The sequence below is a fragment of the Pseudonaja textilis genome, chromosome 3 (genome assembly GCF_049901715.1).
Source record: "Pseudonaja textilis isolate UNSWEBS1 chromosome 3, rPseTex1.2, whole genome shotgun sequence".
NCBI classification, from domain to species: domain Eukaryota; kingdom Metazoa; phylum Chordata; class Lepidosauria; order Squamata; family Elapidae; genus Pseudonaja; species Pseudonaja textilis.
The window spans coordinates 173,391,463-173,414,802 of NC_141992.1; the positions used below are offsets into that span (position 1 = coordinate 173,391,463).

Below are 23,340 nucleotides of genomic sequence, written 5' to 3' on the forward strand. Positions count from 1 at the left end.
CTTTCATCTGTGAACCTGCTTTCATCTGGCGCCCTGCCAGTGGCGAATTTGCCAATCTTGGTGTTCTCTGGCAAATGCCAAACGTCCTTCACAGTGTTGGGCTGTAAGTACAACCCCCACCTGTGGATGTCAGGCCCTCATACCACCCTCATAGAGTCTGTTTCTAACTGAGCAGCCACATGCACATTTGTGGCCCGCTGGAGGTCATTTTGCAGGGCTCTGGCAGTGCTGCTCCTGTCCCTCCTTGCACAAAGGCGGAGGTAGCGGTCCTGATGCTGGGTTGTTGCCCTCCTACGGCCTCCTCCACATCTCCTGATGTACTGACCTGTCTCCTGATAGCGCCTCCATGCTCTGGACACTACACTGACAGACATAACAAACCTTCTTGCCACAGCTTGCATTGATGTGCCATCCTGGATGAGCTGCACTACCTGAGCCACTTGTGTAGGTTGGAGACTCCGTCTCATGCTACCACTAGAGTGAAAGCACCGCCAGCATTAAAAAATGACCAAACCATCAGCCAGAAAGCATAGGAACTGAGAAGTGGTCTGTGGTCACCACCTGCAGAACCACTCCTTTATTGGGGATGTCTTGCTAACTGCCTATGTTTTCCACCTGTTGTCTATTCCATTTTAACAACAGCATGTGAAATTGATTGTCAATCAGTGTTGCTACCTAAGTGGACAGTTTGATTTCACAGAAGTGTGATTGACTTGGAGTTACATTGTGTTGTTTAAGTGTTCCCTTTATTTTTTTGAGCAGTGTATATCCTTTCCACTTGACCTCTGTGTTGTCCATTTGGGAATGCCCCCCTTCAATCTATTTTCTTAGATTACACTATGCAGTGCTCAGTTTGTATGAACGCATTTAATACTGCAGTGAAGTATTTTGTAAAGGGCCTAAGTTCATTAATTAACTTTAGCACTACAAAGTACAAAACACAGAAGGGATGATTAGATTTTTATTCCACCTTATGTTTGGTTAAATCAAGCCGTGGAACATAACCTAATACCTCTGCACTTCCTATTTCCCCACAACAGCCACCTTGTGAGGTGGGCCAGGCTGAAGGACTGTGACTGGCCCAAAGTAACCTAGCCAGTTTTCATAACTGAGAAGCTTAGAATTAACAGCCTCTTAAACATTTCACCAAATTTGGATGCTGAAATAACCCTGATATTATAAAGCAATGTCTCCTTTAAGAACAGTTCTTCCAAGATCTAACCTTCAAAACTCTAATTGGCTTTCTAAATTAGCCAACATCACACTTGAATTTATTTGTACTTGGATGCTAACATTAGTCAACTCTGTTATTCTCCCCAGCTGTGGATTGGAAAATAATCTGATCCGTTTTAACATTATTTATCATAGATATATTTATCTCTTTGGATTCTGATCAGATCTTGCAACGTTATCAAGCGACGGCAACTAAATTTATACACCCCACGTTTCTATTCCCCACTCCCACACACTTCGTAGCGCGCATTTTAAAAATTGCAGTCTTCGTCATAAACGATCACTGATGAATGATTTGTGACGCCGAGCTATAACAATTGCCACAATTCTGTGCCCGCCCATAAAACGAGCTGAGCTTTCGGCGTTTCCACTACAACGGGAGGAAAGAACTTTTTTAAGTTCTGCCGTTTCCACAGCGACGTGATCGGGCCGGAGGACGGTCCGCAGATGGCGGAAGGGAAGCTGCTTCGCGTGTTGAGAGGAGGCTCCGGGACCCGCTCGCTCTCTCTGGCACGTCGAGGGCTGCAGCATCCGCCCCGGGGCTTGGCCAGCTTGAGCAACCTGGAGCGCCTGAGCCTGCGAGACAATCAACTGTTCAATCTCTCTCACGAAATGGAGGCTCTGAGCCGGGTGAGGGTGGGGAGGTGGGGCGAAATCCTGGCTTGGAAGCGCATTTGTGAAGCAGGGTTATCACTCGCTTACCCGGATTGTAAGCTTTGTTATCCAGAATGCTGGCTTAAGAGGTCTGTGACTGAATGGTGACTGCGGCAGGAGATCATTCCGTAGCAATGCAAGAAGAGTTTAGCTGCTAGGCTCTTCTTGCGTTGCTACGGAATGATCTCCTGCAGCAATCACCATTCTTCCATACTAGAGAACCTCTGATATATTGCAAGGAAAGAACAGGGGGGAAACGTTCACACCGTTCTTAGAATTTTTTTTTAAAAAACTATTGATTATTACACTGAAGCAGTCCTTAAACTGCTGTTGTAACAAATTTGTGTAATAATTTCGATCTCGGTAATCTCAGCTGTAATCAACATACTGCTTAATTCTGGATGAATATTTTTTCAATCCAGAATAGTTTTAAAAGCCTCACTGTTGGAAATCTTCATTGAAAAAAATTACTATAGTTTGTAATTTTTTTATTCAAAAAATTTAGCTTCTTTGTGTAGTGGTTTCTTAAAAGTGGGAGAATGCGATTGTAGCCAAGGCAGGAATCTTCTGACATGGAACGAAAAAGCATTTTAAAATGAGTGTTTCTCCTTTTGAAAAAAAAAATATAGATATGCATTTTAGGTCTTTTGAACAACATCTTTGGAACAATTGAGGTCTACGTAGTACTATTTTAACCATTTGCTGCATGACATTTTGTGTACGTGTGATAAAATGTTACTTTGAGCAAATAAATATGCTGTAATTGTAATAGTGTAAACCATGGCAGAATCAACATTTGACCACTGTTAAAAGTTTCAGTTTAAACATCTCTAAATAAAGGCTACTTACTGGGATTGCAAAAATCTAAATATCATTTGGAACTGGAGAAGCTTCTTGTACGAGAAGCAAAACATTCTCAAAGAAAAAAACTAAGCAAGTCCAGTTGCCATTTGGAAAAAGCACTTTGGGGACAACAATGCTTTTGAATGATTAAGAATCTTCACAGCCATTCAGCAAAGTCATATTACTGCAGCTTAAGATAGATACCTTCACCCATTGCATTAATATGGCTCCTTTGTTATCATGGTTTGCAATTCATAGTTTATATATCACTGTGTTGTATTAGCTAGCTAATTTATTAACAAACTTCTCAATCCTGCAATATTACTTGATACAAAATTTCATTGTACCAAATCTAATACTTAACTATACTTAGCCTTAGCCATGAAAACCAGCTTGATAATTTTGGGCTAGTCACTCTTTTTCAGCCAAATTCACTTCACAGGGTTCTTGTGGGAAAAATAGCAGGAGGAAAATGTTTGCCACTTTGAGTTATTTGTAAAAACAATAAAGGTGGGATACAAATAGAAAAATAAATACTGTATTCATCCATACTGTGAGCTCCTGAATGAAAAGCAGGGTATTTCTTTAATAAGTACTATTCCAAGAAATTTGCACGCCATTCCATTCTATACAAAATCTTTTTCTGATAATTCCATGCCACTTGGGTATCCTGCTATAATAATGTAGGATTTTGCTTGTAGCCCATTTCTCAATTTCAAGCTAACTGACAATAATGCTCAATTTTGTTTTAAGAGAGAAATTTCTGTTGTATACTTGAATCACGGGATAGTTTCAGCTCTTAACATGATAGTTCAAAATTAGGTGGTACATTACTAATATACATGAGTGTCTTTCTTTTTTCAACCTTAGAGGAGAACTGATTAGCACTAATTAATCAAATATTTGATTGTAGTTGAAGGTACTAAATTTGGGAAATAATAATTTTGAGGAAGTTCCAGAGCAATTGAAATATCTCATATCTCTGCAAAAGCTTTATTTGTTTGGAAACAAGATCACCAAAATGTCACCTTTAATATTTGGTAAGAGCATATCATGTGTTCAAAGTCAGATACTCTACTATACAGCAGATATATAGCTACGCATGTGCTATACTATTTACTATTACAAATCTATGCTATATGATGAAATTGCTCCTTTCATTCCACTGTAGTGAAATCACTTTTAATCTACATGTCCACACAAGTGTATTATAATAACTTATATTGTATAAGTTAGCATATGAATGAAATGAATACTTTTGAAAGAAAGATATTGTCACTGTTTTAACTGATACAATCTCAGAAAAAAAATCTGTCAATGAGAAAAGATGAATGGGTTTTCTAAAATAATATCTACTTTAGGGGATTTTAAAGAATCTTTTCTGAGAGGAAAAAAAAAGAAAAAGTCATTGTTGAGAACCAGCAAAAACCATATCGTTTATACAAGAACAATATGCAGTACCTTGACCAGATGCTTTAATCTTCCATCCATTTGTCAATGGTACATGTTGTTTGCTCGTGGACATCTTTACAAACCTGTTTCTATCTTTAGTAATGCATTCTGATGCTCCACTATCAACAACCCACAAATCATGGTTTACAGTTGAATTGCTAGACATAGCTAAACTAACATTCTTCTTGGCCTTCTGGTATTTGCCAGTATTCTGTTATTTTCCCTTCTTACAGAATCTACCTATATGTCCCCTAGCCCCACAAGAAAAACATTTCCTAACAGTACAGGCAGTTGAAGACAAATCCTCTTCTTGTGGTTGTTCCTTCCTCAGTTAGTCCCTATCCAGCTGTCTTCTTGCTTCTTCTAAAACCTTCCAGTTATGTCAGTCAATGTCAGTTTATCTCTGGGCAGGACTTCCAATGAAGATACATAATCATCATAACTTTCATCCAATGAGGAAAGAATGATGTATACTTGAGGCAGCTCTGAAAATATCAGTTCCTTTTCATGTAGCTCTTGAAAAGTTCTTTTCATGAAGTTCAAATGAGCTAACATATCTCCACCTTGCAGAAGACATGCTCTAAACAGTTTACGTGTAAGATGTATTTGTGCACCTACACTGTCACGAACATAAATCCTCTTCAAATTCTCCCAACACTTAGTAGCAGAGTCTTCTCCACGAATATGGACTAGCTGCTGGTCATTCAGTGTTAGTCCAATTATACAAAGAGCTCGTCCGTCGTTCTGTTTAAAGTCAGCAAGCTTCTTGGCTTCATTCTCATTATTTGGATTCCAAGCATTTACATCCAGTGGATCTTGAACTACAGTCCATAAACCACCTCTATGCAGAAGTAGACTGCACTTCATAGACCAGGAAACATAGTTTGTTCCATCCAACTGGGTTATCAGTGATAGACTTGTTGAAGTGACTTGTGCCATCTTTACCAGGATAGTAACCCACAATTAAGCAGTAAACAGCTGTCTGTATACAGTACTGTGTATTCACACTAACTCTTAGTTATCTGAGCCTGGTATGGCCTGGGCCCATAACCAGTGTTGGGGTAATTCCCTGTTGGGAGAATGAGCGTATACAGGGAGACATAGTGAGAGAAGTATTTGAATACTTCTAGAAACATTAAAGCAAAGTTCAAAATAAACAGTCCAAAGTCATTCACAGGTAAAACCAGTCAGTTTTCAGCCCAGGGATAATCCAATAACAAAGTCCAGTGTCAAAAACAGTTCAGTATTAGACTTACATCAAATCCATGAATATCAGTCAATTAGGAAAAATGGAGGAACGGCAATACACTCCAACAGAAGGGAAACAGACTCACTGAGACATTCTATTCTGAGACTAAGACTAAGACAACCCAGGTTTCTGGCTCCATCTCATGCTGTTTGAGAAACCACATCCAATTACAGTTTTGCATTTTCTTAAAGATACAGTATTAAAATGTTTATCCTGGTTTATATATTTCCAACCCAAATACCTGTTAGGTGACATATTCCTAACAGTCATCACCTCAAAAATCTCCAAATTTACTCTTCCCCTATTCATGTCTATGCTCCTTGAAAAGGATTCTGTTCCTTTTATTTTTAAAAAATGTTTATTATGTTTTTATTAACAGCTTTTGTTACTTGTAAGCTGCTTTATTTATCCTTCTATAACTGAGGAGTCCATCCTCTAAGCATCCTTTGTTGCCAGTAGTTAATTTTCAATTGAAACTGGTCCTAACAAAGCTAATGCAGAGATGCAGAAACAGAGGTTCCACGTGATCCTTGAAAATCCCAGGTGCAGCCCTCAGAATTTTGTGAATGCTCTTACAAAATATAACTTTTTTAGTAGAAATGAAGGTCAAAAAATAAATGCATAGCAGAATGGTACTTACATCAAATTATTTAATTAAATATATTCTTGGTTACTTAAAAATAGCATTATGACCACAAGGGATATATAAATAAAATGGAACATTGGGAATATCTCTGCAAAAGCTTTATTTGAGGGTTATGTTTGTTCATAGATGAATTGAAGAATTTAGAACTTCTCAATCTGAACAAGAACCAACTAAATTATCTTCCTCCAGAGATTTGCAGGTAAATTTGATAAACATCGGGATGAGGTTTTGCCTGAATTGGCTGTGATAGATAAGTTAGTTTTAATAACCCGTCACTATCTTTGTGAGCAGCAGCATTTGAATGATGAAAGCAGTGTTGCAATGTGATGCTGCAAGCTTTGTGTGAGTGATATCACAGGGACAGGGCTTGTGGGATGATCTCTCTTGCTCTTTATAACAGTCTGACCCTCATTGCTGCCACCTATGGATGCCACTGTGTTGAGAGAGGTCCATATCTTTTTCATACTATGTTATCAGAACAATGTGTTTTGCAATCTTTGCTTAATTTTCAAACATAATTTAATCCAGGCTGTTTGACTGCAGTAGAAACACTTGATTTGTAGGATCTTTCTTTTTCAGGTTTGGATCTTCTAACCAGGGGTGTCAAACTCACATTGTCACATCATTGTCACGTGACGTATCGGGACTTCCCCCCCTCCCTTTGCTAAACGGGGTGGGCGTGGCCAGCACGTGATGCATTTGGCCCATGGGCTGTGTGTTTGACATCCCTGTCCTAAACAATCTGGATCAGCCATACAATCTGAGTGAGTGATTTTGAGTTATTCTCTCTTAGCTCAGCTTGCCTCAAAGCGTGGTTGTGGGGGAAAATAGGTCCCTTTGTTTTTGAATGAAATATGAGATAAGTTAATATTTGATGTTATGTTTAACAACAGAATATAGTAAATTGTTTTATGTCCACAGTTTCATATGGTAGATAAAAAAAATATTTATACATCATTCAATTTATGTACAGTAGACCAGTGCTTCTCAACTTTGCTACTTTAAGACTCTGTGCTGGCTGGAGAATTCTAGGAGTTGAAGTCAACACAACTCAAATTTGCCAAGATTGAGAAACACTGATCCAGATCACTTTTATGTTGCTTAAATATTGTATATCAAAGTGAGCCCATAATATATTATATTTTTTTAAAACTTTTATAAAAATTGACAAATTTTAATTTCATGGGAATCGTGTTGCGCATTTGAACATATTCTGTAAGTTAGCCTATGTGATATACTTTGGTTGAAAAAAAGATTGCCCTTTGATGCATTGTTTCATGCAGTTAAATGCTATAGGAACAAAAGTTTTAGTAGATGCTAGACAACTCATAACATTTGGGCTATCATTTCAGAGATATTTCTTTACCAGATTCCTCAATGCCTTCAACAATGGCAGAACTTCTGTGTCCTGCCTTCACTGGAAAAATTGGGAAACATTCAAAATGTATCTGCCTTGAAAGTAGCCCATGCTGAACTGCATAAGAGTCAAGCATAGATATAGGAAATGTTTTTTACTATGTCATAAAGTGTTTTATGACCATTTTATATCATAAAATATTTTATAAAATTTGCCAAATTTCAATTCTACTGGAATTGAGTCCTAGATTTTGGACCCATTCTGTATGTGAGCCCATTTGAAATATTTTGGTTCAAAAACTGTGGCTCTATGATGTAACATTTTATCTAGTTAAAATTACAGGAACAAAAGAAGTAGTATATAGATAGGCTGTTCAATAGTGATAAATTGAACCATCAGTTCCCATAATATCCAGCCAATGTGGTGCAGTTGAATTATTGTAATTGATATCTGTAGAAGGCTAGAAAGGCTGATTTAAGCATATGCGATTAGTAATTTCATTAAAATTGATTTATATGCAAACATTAGAGGCCATCATTTATAAACAATTGTTAAATATTTAAAAGCAAGTATCCTCAAATACTTTCTTCCAATAGGCTTGAAAATCTTGAATGTGTGAGTTTAGAGAATAACAAATTGGAAAAGATTCCCAAGGAATTTTGTTACCTTCAGAATTTGCATGAACTTCACTTATCCCACAATTTCATCACCTCATTACCCGAAGACATCAAACATCTGAAAAAACTCAAGACCTTGATTTTGTCAAGAAATAAAATAGAATCGCTCCCTGATGTGAGTAGCTGTGCTTGTAAAACAATGTATTATGTTGTGGTCATTAAAAAAGCCATGCCTTTAGGATTTGGATAGGGAAATGAAACAGGCCTTTGGTCGCTCTGTCAAAAGAGCCAGTGATGATGAAGCTTGAAGACTCTTTTTCAGCAACATTTGGAGGGTGAAGTGTTTCACTCTACTGCAAGGTGGTCTTTTGTGTATTCTTGTAGTTAATTCGTCTTAAAAGTTGTAATGATCTGTTATGTGGTATGTAAGTATGCAGCAGGTATATCTTAAACCAGAGATCCCCAACCCCCGGTCTAAGGACCAGCACCAGCATGACAGAAACTGGGCAAACAAGCAAAAATCCATCCATGGGATAACAGGCAGCACCTGAAACCATGCTCCCTCCAATCCATGGAAAAACCTCTCCATGGAACTGGACCCTATACCCAAAAGGTTGGGGGCCATTGCCCTAAACAGAGTCGAAGGTTTTGTTTATATATAGAGTACAGGTAGTCCTTGACTTATATACACAGTTAGGATCAGAATTTCCATTGTTAAGTGGTTATTAACTGAGGGTTCCCAATTTTACAACTTTTTTGCCATGTTTCTTAAGCTAATTACTGCAGTTAAGTGAATCCTGTGGTTGTTTAGCATATCCAGCTTCTCCCATTGACTTTCCTTGGAACCTGATTGGGAAGGTGTTGAATGGAGATCACATGATTCCGAGATGCTGCAACAGTTGTAAATACATTCCAATTCCCAAGCACCTGAATTTTGATCACGTGACTGAGAGGAGGTTGTGATCAAATCCCTTCCTCTCTGTTGAGAGAGGGCTGTTCAGTTTTGACATACTGTAGATGGCTTCATAGGTGATAGAACCAACCTCAGTCCAGACCAGATATGACATCATCTATTTCCAATTTATAACACAGTCCTTTCAACAGTTCCAAGAAGGCTCCACACCCATTTGCACTACTCAGGTGACCCTGATGATCCTCAGGTAACATTTAGGTGACCTTCCAGGTGGCCTCACCGACTCTTTAAAACAGGGATGTCAAACTCATCATATCGTTGTCATGTGATGTATCACAACTTTCTCCTTCGTTAAACTGGGCAGAGCTGAAGAAGCTTCTTAGATGAGAAGCAAAAGAAATGTCTTCAAAGAAAAACAAGAAAATTCAGTTGCCTCTTGAAAAAACTCCTTTGGGACAACTATGACTTGGATGATTGAGAATCTCCATAGACAAAGATTGGAACAAAATAATGATACTGTATCGCAAAAAAACCTAAATGTAGTATAATTTAGGTCACATTTAAATATAATTACATTGTATTAATTATTCTCCATATATTTAATGATAATGTTCCTCTTTCACGTTAAAATTGAAACTTGATGGTTACTTCTGGGGATACTCTAGAAATACATTCCAGGAATTCAGTAACTTTATGCATGTTCATTTGGAACACTGCAGAACTTCGAAGTAGGTCTACTTAGGTTTGCGCCGAATGGCATTTATTTTAAAATTATTAATTCATATTTATCTTTTTTAATTAGGGAATCTGCAAGCTGAAGAGACTTAGGATTCTTGATGTTGCAGGAAATAATATTCAGATTTTTCCCAAAGCAGTAAGTATGATTGTTAATCAATCTCTTCAATGGAAACCTCTGTAACCAATTTAATGGTTGGCCTAAAATACTCAAATATAATCCATTTCCAACAGTGCCATCTAAATATATCAAGGACCCTTACTTGACTTTTGATATTATACTTTTGTAATTGTGTTTATGCTGTTATTGGTTTGAATCTTGCCAATTTGTTTTTGTACATGAATTTTATCATTTTGTTTTGTTGTAGAAACAAACCATTGCTTAGTAAAGTTTAATAAGTCATAGATGGTGAAGAATTGCAGATAAAATCAGCCAGATCAAAGGACTGCTAAAACAAATCCTGTACAGTCAGCCACATAAGCTATTGAAATGGATCTCTAAGCAGAGCCTTATCCTTTTACTACGACTATAGGAAATATTATTTTGTGCAGTTTTAGATTGAAATACAAGAGACACAAGGCCTTTTCAATCTGGGCACAAAAAACATTCTTTTTTTCCCAATTGTATTTGTAGCTTGGTTCTTTTATCTATTCAAATATGACTACTTATATTATCTATCTATCTATCTATCTATCTATCTATCTATCTATCTATCTATCTATCTATCATTCTATCTATCTAATTTGGAGGGCACTTGAGTCCCCAAAAGACACTGGACAGCTTATAATTTGAAAGAATACAAATAACTACTCCCAAAACTGTCAGGGGGCCAAACCAACTAGAGGCCTAAGATGTATGGAAAATAAAGGATGTTACTTGGAAAAATGCTAAATATATTGTTTTATGTTTAAAATGTTATTTTGTTATTTAAATAGATGGGATATCTTCAGCTTGAAGAACTTTACTGTGAAAATAATCCATTGCTTCAGAAAAACCCAGTTAGTGCCATACAAGAAGAAGACATTCTCACTCTTAAGGTTATTAATACAGAAGTACATGTGCAAGAAACTATTGCTTTAGCATGATGTTTTCCTTAGATTTCATACTAATTTATATTTTGCTATTCAAACAATTTCAAATAACTATTTTGTAGCCTGGGATATATATTGAAAGTTATTGTTAATTATATGAATACTGTATATTAGTTTTCAAGTTAAATGGATTAAAATGATTTAGCATAGTACTAAAAACCTTAATTGTATGAATCTGAGATGATTAAAACATCAATTAAAACTGGTTGGGTTGAAGTATAGTCCTAAATTATCCTTTGTTTTAAACATGAGCCAGTGAACAATTGGTTTCATGTAACACCAAGCCATATACGTAATAGTTTATAAAATACACAGATGGGTTCACACTAAAATAAAAGGCATCTTATCACTTAGTAAAATGTATCAATCAGCAAATAATTCAGAAGGAAGGAACATTTTTGATATTTGATATCAAATGCAAATGCTACCTTCTTATGTGTAACAGGAGGAAGAAAACATTGAAAGAACAGAGGTGACAGAAAACCTTTTATCAGGTTAAGCTGATAAATTGGGTGATTATTTTTTGAAGTGGTGGGTATCTTTGAGTCAGTCTTGTCTCTTGGCAACTGCCTGAACAGGTCTCTTGGCATGATTTCATAAATAGTTTGCCACTGCCTTCTTCCTAGGGCTAAGAGAGAATGATAGGCTCAAGGTTACCCAGCGGGCTTTGTGCCTAAGGCAAGAGTAGAACTCACAGTCTCCTGTTTTCTACCCTGATGCCTTAACCACCACACCAAACTGGCTCCTATTAAATTAAGTGTGCATTTCTTGAAAAAAGCCTGGATATTGTTCAGAATGTAGCAGCATGAGTGCTGAGTGGTGTCTCTCAAAGGTTCCACACAATCCATGTATTGAAACAGATTTATTGGCTATGGGTTTGCTTTCCACCCTCAGTTCAAAGCATTGCATGGCTTAAAGTCTAGCCATCTACAGATATACCTATGTATTCTAAGAGCCATGGTGGCACAATGGTTAGAATGTAGTATTGGAGGCTAATTCTGTTGACTGCCGACTGCCTGCAGTTCGGCAGTTCAAGTCTCACTGTTTCAAAGTTCACTCAGCCTTCCATTCTTCTGAGGTTGGTAAAATGAGGAGCCAGGTTGTTGGGGCCAATATGTTGACTCTGTAAACTGCTTAGAGAGGGCTGTAAAACACTATGAACCAGTATATTTCTAATTACTCTTGCTATTCCCACATAGTCTGCTCCATGCTTTTACATATCAATGGAGCACGTTCTATAGATCTCAACACAGATGCATTTAACATTTTGTAGTTACTTTTTCTTTCCCTTGGCAGGGACCATGCTAAGAAACAAATTGCTACTGGAAAAAATTACAATCTATCTCCTTATTAAGTTTGGAGGGGGTTACGAGCATTTGTACTTATGCAGAGTTTTGGATGTTTTAGTATTAAGTCTCTACTGTTTTTTTCATTTTTTTGATCTTCTTAATTTTCTAATAATGGTTTTTGTTGTATTTTTTTGAGCTGTACTGTGCAGTTCAAAAGACAGTGGCATATATTTTTTTATAAATTAAAACTTCAAGTGACATATTTAAATTTCTATTACAATTCTTGTCAATAATATTTATCATTTTGTCTTTTAAATCCACAGGAACTAACAGCAAGATTTATCTTTACTCAGCTGGAAAACGAAAACCCTCTTTTATGTAGAGCAGTAAAACAAAACCCACACGCACAGAATTTGCTTTCCCAGAAGCAAGAATGTGCACTGTGTGGACACAGCTTTTTGGGTATGTGGTTAGAATGTGTGCGCTTCATAGATATAAAACAGGTAAGTTACTTTGATACATTTTTAAAGATAGATTCACTGCAATTTTAAGACTTTAAACTAGATTTTAGTGCTGCATGCTTTTCTTATGCAGTTCTAAATGCTTCGTTTCTCTTCTGCGTTCATCAATAATAATAACTGGCTTCCAAATGTAAGCAGAATCCTGACAAATTCAGGGAAGACTCCATATTGTTGAGAACTCATTTTTCTATCAAAGGCCAACCCGATCTTATTTATACTCCTATAAATTTTGCTCTTTTTGATTATTCTGTGCTTTTAAAAAATCATTTTATTCAGTTAGGAGTGCAATTCTAAATTGCAATTCAGTTAGGAGTGCAAGTCTAAATATTTAGGTACAATATCTCAAAAGTAAGCTCCACTGACTTCAGTCGGACATATTCTCAGGTAAGCAGGAGTGCAGCCATAATTTCTTAATTTGGATCATATATTGTTTTTCCAGAGTAGCAATTTACTCTCTAGTGTAGCAATTTATCCATATAATATACAGGTAGTCCTCGACTTACAACAGTTCATTTAATGACCCTTCAAAGTTACAACAAGATTGAAAAAAGTGACTTATGACTGCTTTTCGCACTTATGACTATTGCAGCATCTCTATGGTCATGTGACCAAAATTTGGATGCCTAGCAACTGGTTCATATTTATGACTATTGCGGTATCCTGGGGTCACGTGATCACCTTTTGTGTCCTTCTGACAAGCAAATTCAATGGAGAAGTCAGATTCACTTTAACAACCATGTTACCAACTTAACAATTTCAGTGAAAAGCGTAAAATGGGATAAAACTCACTAAACAAATGTTTCACATAGCAACAGAAATGGTGGTCTCAATTGTGGTCGTAAGTCGAAGATTACCTGTACTCTTGTCTTAGGTTACCCTGAGATAATGGTTTTCTTGAGATTACTGTACATCTGTGTTTCTCAATCTTAGCAACTTTTAAGATTTGTGAACTTATACAGACTGAGGACTTCTGTGAGTTGAAGTCCACATATGTTAAAGTTGCATAAAAATATTAATGTACGCCAAAGATCTCTGGTAATGTTTACAAATGTAAATCAGAAGACTGGTATTGAATCCCTATATAACCTTGATGCCTTCACAGTTTGGTCAATTCAGAGTATGTTTATTAAAATAGAAAATGGATTTAATGCTTTATGAGCAACACAATAAATTCTGAAACAACCCATCAGCATAATAGCAACAGTGGTACAACTGGTGTTTTTTTTTTTTACATAGAATGAAGAGCAATAGTATAGAGGTTTGGCAAAGTTGAAGGCAAAGATTAAAAGCTGGGAAAGCAGCAGTTGGCTTAACACACCCATTGCAAAACAACAATACAATTACAAAATGAGCAAAACATAATTGTTTAAAGATTTTCTCATTTTTAAATACAACTATAAATAAAGTAGAGGACCATTTACGTGGCATAACTCCATTAAATACCCTGTCATTGGGAATGCAGTGGTGTGTCTAAAATTAAGAATAGGGCTCTTAAAATACAGTTTAACATCTGGAATAAGAATACAGAAAAACCATTCCTTCATCCACATTCTAATATTGCTATTTCACCACCCAAGAATGAAGATGGTGACAGTACCAGTAACTGCACTGTTCTACAAATAGAAGGGCAAAATTTGATGTGTTACAAAGCTGATCATATCATAGACAATGTTCAGCATCAAATAGAATATTTACTGATATTTCATAGATGTTAGTGTATTATTTCTACATATACAATAAAGCAGCTTAGAAGCAGCACCAAACATAGGATAAACTTTGGAAAGCAATACAAATTAGTCAATATGTTTTTTTCCCCCTCTTCCAGGAGAATATTAAGGGAGTGAGTACAAATGTAAAACAGGGAACCTGAAAATAGAAAAACTATGTTTGGAAAATAAAGGAAAAACTGGGTTTAATATTAAATTATGCTTCAAAATCTGATTGACCAGAATCTGAAATTAAGAAATAATAATATTTTTTATTTTACTTGTTAAATTGATATCATTTTATTTAGAAGCTTAAACCTGATCGTATGGGTAGTTGCCTTAATTTAGTCCATTTCTTTATTAATGGTTATTCTGATTAACTTTGCAGTTATAAAAACTTCCTTAATTTTTTTAAATAGATAACCTACAGGAAATAAAGTATGCTTGCCTGGGAGCTTTCATCTCCATAGAAAATCTGTAATATAATCAAAAACTGCTTTTGAAAGACAATATTGTTTAAAGTTTTGGACCTGGAGAAGTCTATTTTGGAAAATTAATGTAATTGTATACAGAAATAGCACAAGGTTCAGTCATATATTCAGTTGAAAGCAGTTTAACAAGCATAAATTATATTTATATTGTAATTTATTATATGACCAATTTCACAGCTGGACCATATCTGGAACACTGGGAACAGGTAGAAAAGAATTTCTGGGAGAAAATCAGGGAATATCAAAACTTTCTTTGACTGGGACACTGAACTTTATACATATTATAACAAGAAATAAGCTTTACAGTAAAAAATGTTTTATAAAAATAAACAACGAATGCTTATATTTCTGGCATTATCCCCATGTAATTTAAACTTGGGTATTACAAAATGGAGGTTTGAATGCAGAATTCAGTGACCCGAAGTGAAAATACATCAGTGCATTTGTGAACTTTTGTACAAGAACAAGCAGAACAACTGTTTAATTTCAGAAATTACATTCTTGCATAAGAAATAATGAATAGGAGCAATACCACCCATATAATGTATACATTTTAGCAGGGGTTTAAAGTCTTATACAACAACATCTATAAACAAGTTCTTGGACTAAGTTGAAAACAGACGTCATGTAAACAATATTTTTTGTTTGGTAAATTATCTATTTTCTCTCAGTTACAGATATTCAGTATCCATCTACCCAATGCACATTTCTTATGAGAAGCAGCCCAATTACTCTGGTTAAGTTCCCAAAAACACATGGGATTCTTTAAAAACCTTCCATTCCATGCCGTTTTGCAAGCTATATTTGAATGTCTTTTCCACATGAGAGAGTTGCTTGTGAAACGCAACAAATAATTCCCCTCAGGCAAGCACTTAATTTCTTTTGACCCAACCAATATTTATTTAATATCCCAGTTCTCATCTTGCAGAGTTGGCATTTTGTGTGAATAAAGTGGAAAGCACACAATGGCATTTTGAAGGATTTTTAATTTCTAAAAATATAACTCATTTTCATATTTGACACTAAATATAAAATCCTGAATTTTACTGGTTTCTTACTGGTTTCAAATTAATGGGGTGGGGGGTGGGGAACAGTGCTATTATTTTTCTGTTATCTGTAGAATAGAAATGATAACTAAAAGTTTGACATAGATTTGGGAAATATGCTACAAAGCATATTTTAAAGTGGAGATTTAGTCTCTAATTGAGACAAAAGATAGAGAAACCTAAAACATGAATGGATGAATGGCTGGAACTAAGATGAATAGTACCCATACTCATGTGCTATGGTACTTTGCAATAGAATCTGACGTTCCTTTGGAGAAACTCTGTAAAAGGAAGAAGATTCTGGAGGCTTACCCTGAACAAATCTGACTTTATTTCTTAACACCACCTCAACAGAATATGAAATATTGATTTCTAGGTTTAGGTTCTGCTCTTCTAATTGCTACTTTTTAAATGCAATTCAGTAAATTTGTTTTCTCTGACTCCTGATGACCTATTTGCCTTGCCTAATTATATTGGACTAGATTGGTTTTTTTTACATATTCAGAATCCTTGGCAACTTCAGAAAACTCCTTAACTGCAGATATGATTTATATCATTTATCAGAAAATGTAAAGTTTGGTAGTGTTTATATTACGAGAGGGATTAAAAAGGGACTTTTTCATAGTACACTATATTGTACAAAAAAGAAATGTAAAATTCTGTAACGTAGCTGTCACATTTTTTTCTTTCTTTTTAGAAGCGAATGAAGACAAGCAAAAACTTGCAGTTTTTACCTGTGAGATCACTACTATGTTCATACACATGTTTTTACCAACGTGATCATGAACTCTTTGGAATCTCTATATTGTAGAGCACACAGTGAAACAGTGCCTCAACCATCTTGCAGCTATCATAGTTTTCCCAAGACCTTTAAAACGTGAAGCCAGTATTTATTTCTACATCAGTATTTAATTAAAAATTAATAGTTGTTTTGGAAGTGTAATTTCAGAGAAGTGATGGTTGGTAATGTATTTTGGCAAACTAGATTTTGCTTCTGAGAGTAGATTTAGTTAGGCAAGCAGCATTACTTAACTTTCAGGTAAAGTTTTATAATGTAAACTCACAGATCTGGATTATATTATTTCTTTTGGCTTTTATCCATTCAAACTAATGTGAAATTCTGTGTTTTTCTCTCTGAAAATCTAAGGTCAAAATTTAATGATGCAAAAATCTCTTTTAACATATGTGGGGTAATTGACTTTTACTTAAATCCTGTTTTCTAGATGTTTATAACTTGGTCATAACATTTGGCATGTAGATCTTTCAACGCTGGAGAAAACGTGTTGGAGGATTTTAAAGAGACATGGCACGTATAAGGGATTTATTCACTCTTAGCTGCATTGATTACACAGAAAACCTATGTGTATCATGACAAATTTTGAAAAAAAAAATTCTGCAAGGAAGCAAGAAGTTAAAGATATGTTTACTTGCTTTTCTAATTATTATGTGAAGGGTTTTAAAATTCTTACAAATGTTGCTATATTGTAAATTAACCAAATTTTTAATTTGCAGGCTCACCCCATGTCACTAATTATAGTCTATTATAGTTTACCTTAAATACAAACATTTACAGTTTACATATAGAGATCATGCAGAAAGAATAAGTAGAACCACATGATTGGCTTAAGTATGGACATTTTCAATTTATCACAGGGGTGTCAAACTCAAGGCCCATGGGCCAGATCCAGCCCATGGGGCCAGCCTGAAAATAGCAAAGGTCTGGCCTGCGGTGCCTCTGATGGAGAAAATGGGGTGGGGGTGGGGTAGCTCCCACGTGCCCCGTTTTTGTCCTGGATGGTCTCCAGCACTCTGCAGGGTACTGCAGGAGATTGTCCAGGCTGAAAACCGATGCCCCCCCGTGCCCTTTTTTGGCTGGCAGGCTGCTGGAGGCCGTCCAGGCCAAAAACAGCATGTGCAGGAGCTACCCGTGGCCTCTCTGCACCCTGTTTTGGCTGGCAGGATGCAGCAGGAGAGTATCCATCCCATCTCTCCCCCCCTCCGGCCGGCCCACAGAGGACAACTACAATGCTGAGCCAGCCCTCCAAGACATCCCTGGTTTAGCACAATAACCTTATTGAAAAAAATATAGAGCGATGCAGACTTTAAAAATAAAATAAAATTGTATTCTGCATTTATATTAGGAACGAGATGACCATAAAACATTATAGATATCTGTAGAATGCTCTGAATGATTTTTCCACTTCCCCAAATTTACAAAAAAAACCCACCTAGGCTGATCAGGTTGCCTCTACCTACTGTAGGAACAGTTTTCTGTCTTCGACTTACAACCACAGTGGAGCCTGGAATTTCAGTTGTAAATTGTTGGGGTCATAAGTTGAGTCACCATGTGACCAGATTCGATTTTATGACCATTTTACAGCAGTTGGAAAGTGAGTCACTGTGGTTCTTAAGCAAATCACATGACTGTTAAGCTCATCCATTCTTCTGAATGGACATTTTTTACTGGAATTCAGGAAAAAAAATGCCAGAAACATCTCTCAAACACAAAAAGTAAAGTTACCATTCAGATAATTCAACTAACAGATAATTTCAATGTAATAATTTGGAAATAATTCTGAAGCTGCTTCTGAATAGTTTGGATTCTTTCTCTTCTACAGAAACAGACATCTGCACTTGCACACTCCTTGCTTAGAACTTTGAAAACCACATTTGCATTGTAGTTGTACAAACTGTTTTGTGGCATTAGGAATGAAAACAATCTAATAGCTCTAGCTCTACCTTTAAACACAAAATCAAGCTGTCTGGATGTTAGTGACTATTTCTGCAAAAGTTTTCTTTTTTTTTGATAATTTCCACAAAATCAATCAATAAAGAAATACAAGTAAATTCCTAGTGCAACCTCATAGAACAGTATTGCATTTTTTAAATATTTGGTTAGAAGACTTGTTACATTTTAAACTACACCTTCAGAACAGCAAATTACGCAAAAGAACCACTGCAAAACTCAAGCAACCATAAACCAATGCAAAAGTTTTTCCAAAGTTGTTTTCAGTCTACTGCAAAGGTATGGATTAAAATCACAGAGCTGTTCCATTTTGTAACTGAAAACGGTGTCATAAATCACCATGGTTGCTCAGCAAGGTCAAATAAGTGCACATTCATCATTATTATTGCTTTGTTTAGAGCCAATTATTTTAAGATGTTCCAAAATAGGGGACTTCTATTGGAGGCTCAATGTTTCAACCCCCATTGCTCAATGTTTCAAGCCTCATTGGTCTTAGACCAGCAAGTTCCCATTTCAAATTCCCAATCAACCACAGAGCTTGTTGGATGATTTGGGGCTAGTTACTCTCAGCCTTATCTATCTTACAGACAGTAGTGTTATGGTGATAAAGTTAGAAAAGACTTCACGTATGCTGGTTTGAACTCTCCTGGGAAAGGTGTGATATACTGTAAATGCAATACATAAATAATTACGTAAACATAAATAGCTGCTTATTCTGCTGTTTTTTTTCACTGCTTCTTCTCTTTTCTCCTTTTTACATTAAAAACAAAACAAAAACCATGTTGGATAGGAAATGGGTCAATATGTGTGCTAGGCATGAAGCACTAAAATATATAATATTAAAAATGGCAGCCTGTGGAAAAATTTTCCACAGAAAATCTCTGCTTCCACAGTTGTTTTCAAAGTGATATTGGTGAAATCAAAGATGCTCATATTCACCTGAATATGAAAGTGTGCATGAAATTGTAATATCAAACTTGTAATCTCATGGAAAAGAGGAAAAAACTGTAAGGGAGGAAGGTATGTTGGTTTCTGCTCCCTCAGCTGAGCTCATGGAATGATCTAGCTTTCCAAACTCTATTGGTCTACTACAGTCTGATGGAATGGCATCTCTCTTGAGGACCATTGACCTGATACGACAGAGTTAATGAACTGCAGAATGTGCTGAGAAGCAACTGAATTGATCAAGAGGACTGAGCATATATTTTCTTAGAAAAGAAAATAAAGTCCAAACATAACTTGAGAAAGGGCTGAAAGAGGTACAGAAGGATAAGAAGTTTACTTGTTTATAACTTTGCTTTTCAAAGGACCATACCAAGAAATACATATTCTATTAAAATCAAATAACATATTCCAATTTATTTTAAAAACACAATTCACGTTCTGTATTTTTCACCTGAATATGAAAGTGTGCATGAAATGGTACCATTTGAATGATAAAAGGCTAAATGAGCAAAATAAAGGACAAAAGTGATTTTTTAAAAAAATCTAAAGAATGGCTTCCTGAAATAAGGTACTGTTCTTTTTTTAACAAAGCATGTGTGGTCACCATACATATCTTCATGAAGAAATATAATATGCCTGATTTTGAAATCTGAGGGGGAAAAAGAGAAGTGATATAATGGATAGCAAAGAAAGTATAGCAAAGAAAGTATAGCAAAGAAAGAGAAAACCTTCCCCCTTGTCATAATACAGAGTCTGGGATCATCTAGAGCAGGGGTGTCAAACTCGTGGCCCACGGGTGGATGTGTGATGTGCTAGCCACGCTCACACCTTAGCGAAGGGGGAAAATGTCCCGATATATCATGTGACACCACCATGATAATGTGAGTTTGACACTCCTGATCTAGAAAATTGTGAATAATTCAGATAAGATCATATTAAGCTTTGCTACAAACAGTAGTGTTTGGCTACTCCAGTTGGTACAGAGGCAGTGATGGGCATGCCTTGGTAGGTCCATGTAATAATATCTTTGCTTCAATGGTGGGATTCAAATTTTTTTACTACTGGTTCTGTGGGTGTGGCTTGGTGGGCATGGCAGGGGAAGAATACTGTAAAATCTCCAGACAAAGGTGATATTTGCTGGTTCTCTGAACTACTCAAAATTTCCACTACCGGTTCTCCAGAACTGGTCAGAACCTGCTGAATACTACCTCTGCTTTGCTTTACAAGTTTCATAGCTTGCCAGTTTGCTTCCAGGTACAATTCAAGATGCTGTTATTACCTATGAAGGCCTACATGGCACAAGACCTGATTACTGAATGAACCACCTATCTCCAATAGTCTCAACCCAGCTAATTCGACCCTGAAGGGTTGGTGTGCTTCAGTTCCCTTTGATTAAACCAGGTTTTTTTATTTTTAATCTTTGGGCCACTTTCCACTTCTAAAAATTATGAGGACCCTAAAAAAGCTTTTGTTTATAGATATTATATTTATCAATATTTACTGTTTAAATTAAAATCGACACATTTGCTGCTGCTACTGCATTTCAAAACTAGTTTTTAAAAATGAGATTTTAATAATGCTTTATTTTTCAACTTTGGCTGGCAAGTTATTCTGATTTCAAGGATCCCTGAAAAAATCTTGGGGAAGCCTCTAGGAGTCCTTTAAGAAGCATTGCATTAAACAATATCATTTCCTGCTGGGACACAGAAGCATGCCTGTCCTAATTAATCAAGGAAAAGTCAAGCAATAGAAAAACAACCAGTATTTTATTTTGCAATTGGAAAACATACATTTCATCAAATGCAGTGCCTCATTAGTAAACTGGTTGAGTGAAAGATACCTAACACAAAGTAGCCTAAAATCTTATGCTAAAATGTATGAAAATATAATTCTCTGTCATTTTTGCTTTCTTTTCCCCACCCCTTTTACTTTTATTGGTTTCTTATAATGTCCTTGTTTTAATTGTTACGAGCCACCCAGAACTGTTGAGATTTGGGTGACATACAAGTTTAATAGATAAATCAATAGGCCATTTTTTAAAAAACCTTGGCAGTTTTAAGATGTCTTCAGTCTTCAGCTCCCAGAATTCCTCATGCTCATAAGGCCTAATGAACTTTGGCTTGTTGGGGTCAGCTGATTTCATGTATCAAAATCATGGGCAACACTGAGCCAGGACAGAAGGCTAGAAGTTGCCATATCCATGTGAAGAAAGGTAACAAGCTGCCATCAAGAGTTGATTATGGTAGACTCTCCTTCTCTCATTGCCCTGGATCTCGAGTTTAGTTATCCAAACTATGATTGTGCAAGACAAAAAGGAGTGAAGAGAGAATAACAGAGAGAGAGGGAGATTTGAGTTACAAGATTAATTTGGGATAAAATGTGAGGACACTGGTTTTCCATATGTGGGATATTTTGCTGTTCAAAAAGACCTTATATTTTCCACTTATGCTTGATGAAGCTTGAAGGGGAATGAGTCTGCCATATTCACATTAAATTATTTGAGATAGGTGATATATTTTCTCTGTGAGGGACAATTAAAGGGTCATTTTCTCTGTAGAGAGAAAATTAAAGGACATAAAAGGATAAATGGAAAGAATTATTGTTTTAAACCAATGCCTGCCTGAGATATTTTATTAGAGGTTTTAGAATAGGTTATCATTGTTAACATCATTTGATTTATAAGGCCATATAATTTCAGGTGCCTCATACTCTATCAAGAGGGCTTGCAGGAGGTGCTTTAAAAAATAGTGGCCATGATGATGCAATTAAAAGTTACTTCTTGGTTTTTTACAAGTATTAACTGTTGTGGTTATCTTTACTTTTTTAACCATACCCCGTGGATATTCCCTTACCTTATAATCTCATGCTCTGGTTAGAAAGAAAATACACCCTTTCCTAGATGGGCAAGATTAATGGCAAATGTGCATAAATGAGCAGGACTATAGTCAAATGTTTTAATCCACTATAGATTAATTGGTCTTCTTTTATACTTATCAACAGAACAGGAAGAATCTGTGAGCCCAGAGGATTCTAGTTCTTCTTCATGCTAGATGTTAAATCACCCTCAATTGTTTTCAGCCTCAGTTCACTGTCTCCAAGGAGATGTGGTATGACTAATCTGACATCCAAAACTGTAGAAAAGGTATTACCTAAATATTTATGTGAACTATTTTGAATTTTGAAATGCTATATAAATGTTGACCAGCATCATTTGTCATTGCAAGGCAGAAATGTGGCTATTCACAAGCATGAGTAACAGTACTGCAAAATTCCATTGGATAATAAGATTCCATTTTACTCTCATGGCTAATAATCCTTTGTGGATTTCTGTTCCTGTTGCTTAATTGATGTTGTGATTCATTGCATGAGGTAATGTGAAGAAGAACAGGTGAATCCCAAGATCTCAAGGAAAAAAAGTCATGCAGAAATTCTGCTGAAATATTACAAAAACATTTCAGACCCTGGGAATGACTCCAAGAGATATTTTTGAAACATGCACACTGATTTAATAAGAGAAATCTGAACATTTTTTTGGCCATGAATACATTTACGTATAAAAAGGATGTATGATTAACTTTGATTGGAATAAAAAAGTAGCCATTAAATGAAGGGGAGAACTCTGGCATGCAGATGAAGCTCCTCTGTAGAAGAAATAAATAGGAAAATAATTCATTAATTATTATCCCCTTCTGCAGTCCTTGTATTTTTGTTTTAAAATTTACCTTAATTAAAAGAAACTGTTAGCTGTCTTCCTTCAGTTTTCTGCCCATGAGAACCAGAATTTTCTTAGAGAAATTTCTTGATC

At 36.0% G+C, this 23,340-nt stretch overlaps 1 protein-coding gene across 1 annotated transcript; it reads left to right on the forward strand.

Annotated features, from left to right (window-relative positions):
- The first annotated feature begins 1,529 nt into the window (after positions 1–1,529).
- Positions 1,530–19,298, forward strand: LRRC69 (leucine rich repeat containing 69). The gene is made up of 8 exons (XM_087931505.1): positions 1,530–1,863; positions 3,644–3,770; positions 6,204–6,276; positions 8,031–8,226; positions 9,767–9,838; positions 10,636–10,737; positions 12,404–12,583; positions 16,542–19,298. The coding sequence occupies exons 1-8, from the start codon at positions 1,681–1,683 to the stop codon at positions 16,653–16,655; spliced, it is 1,047 nt and encodes a 348-aa protein (XP_087787631.1). The 5' UTR covers positions 1,530–1,680; the 3' UTR covers positions 16,656–19,298.
- Positions 19,299–23,340: the final 4,042 nt, after the last annotated feature.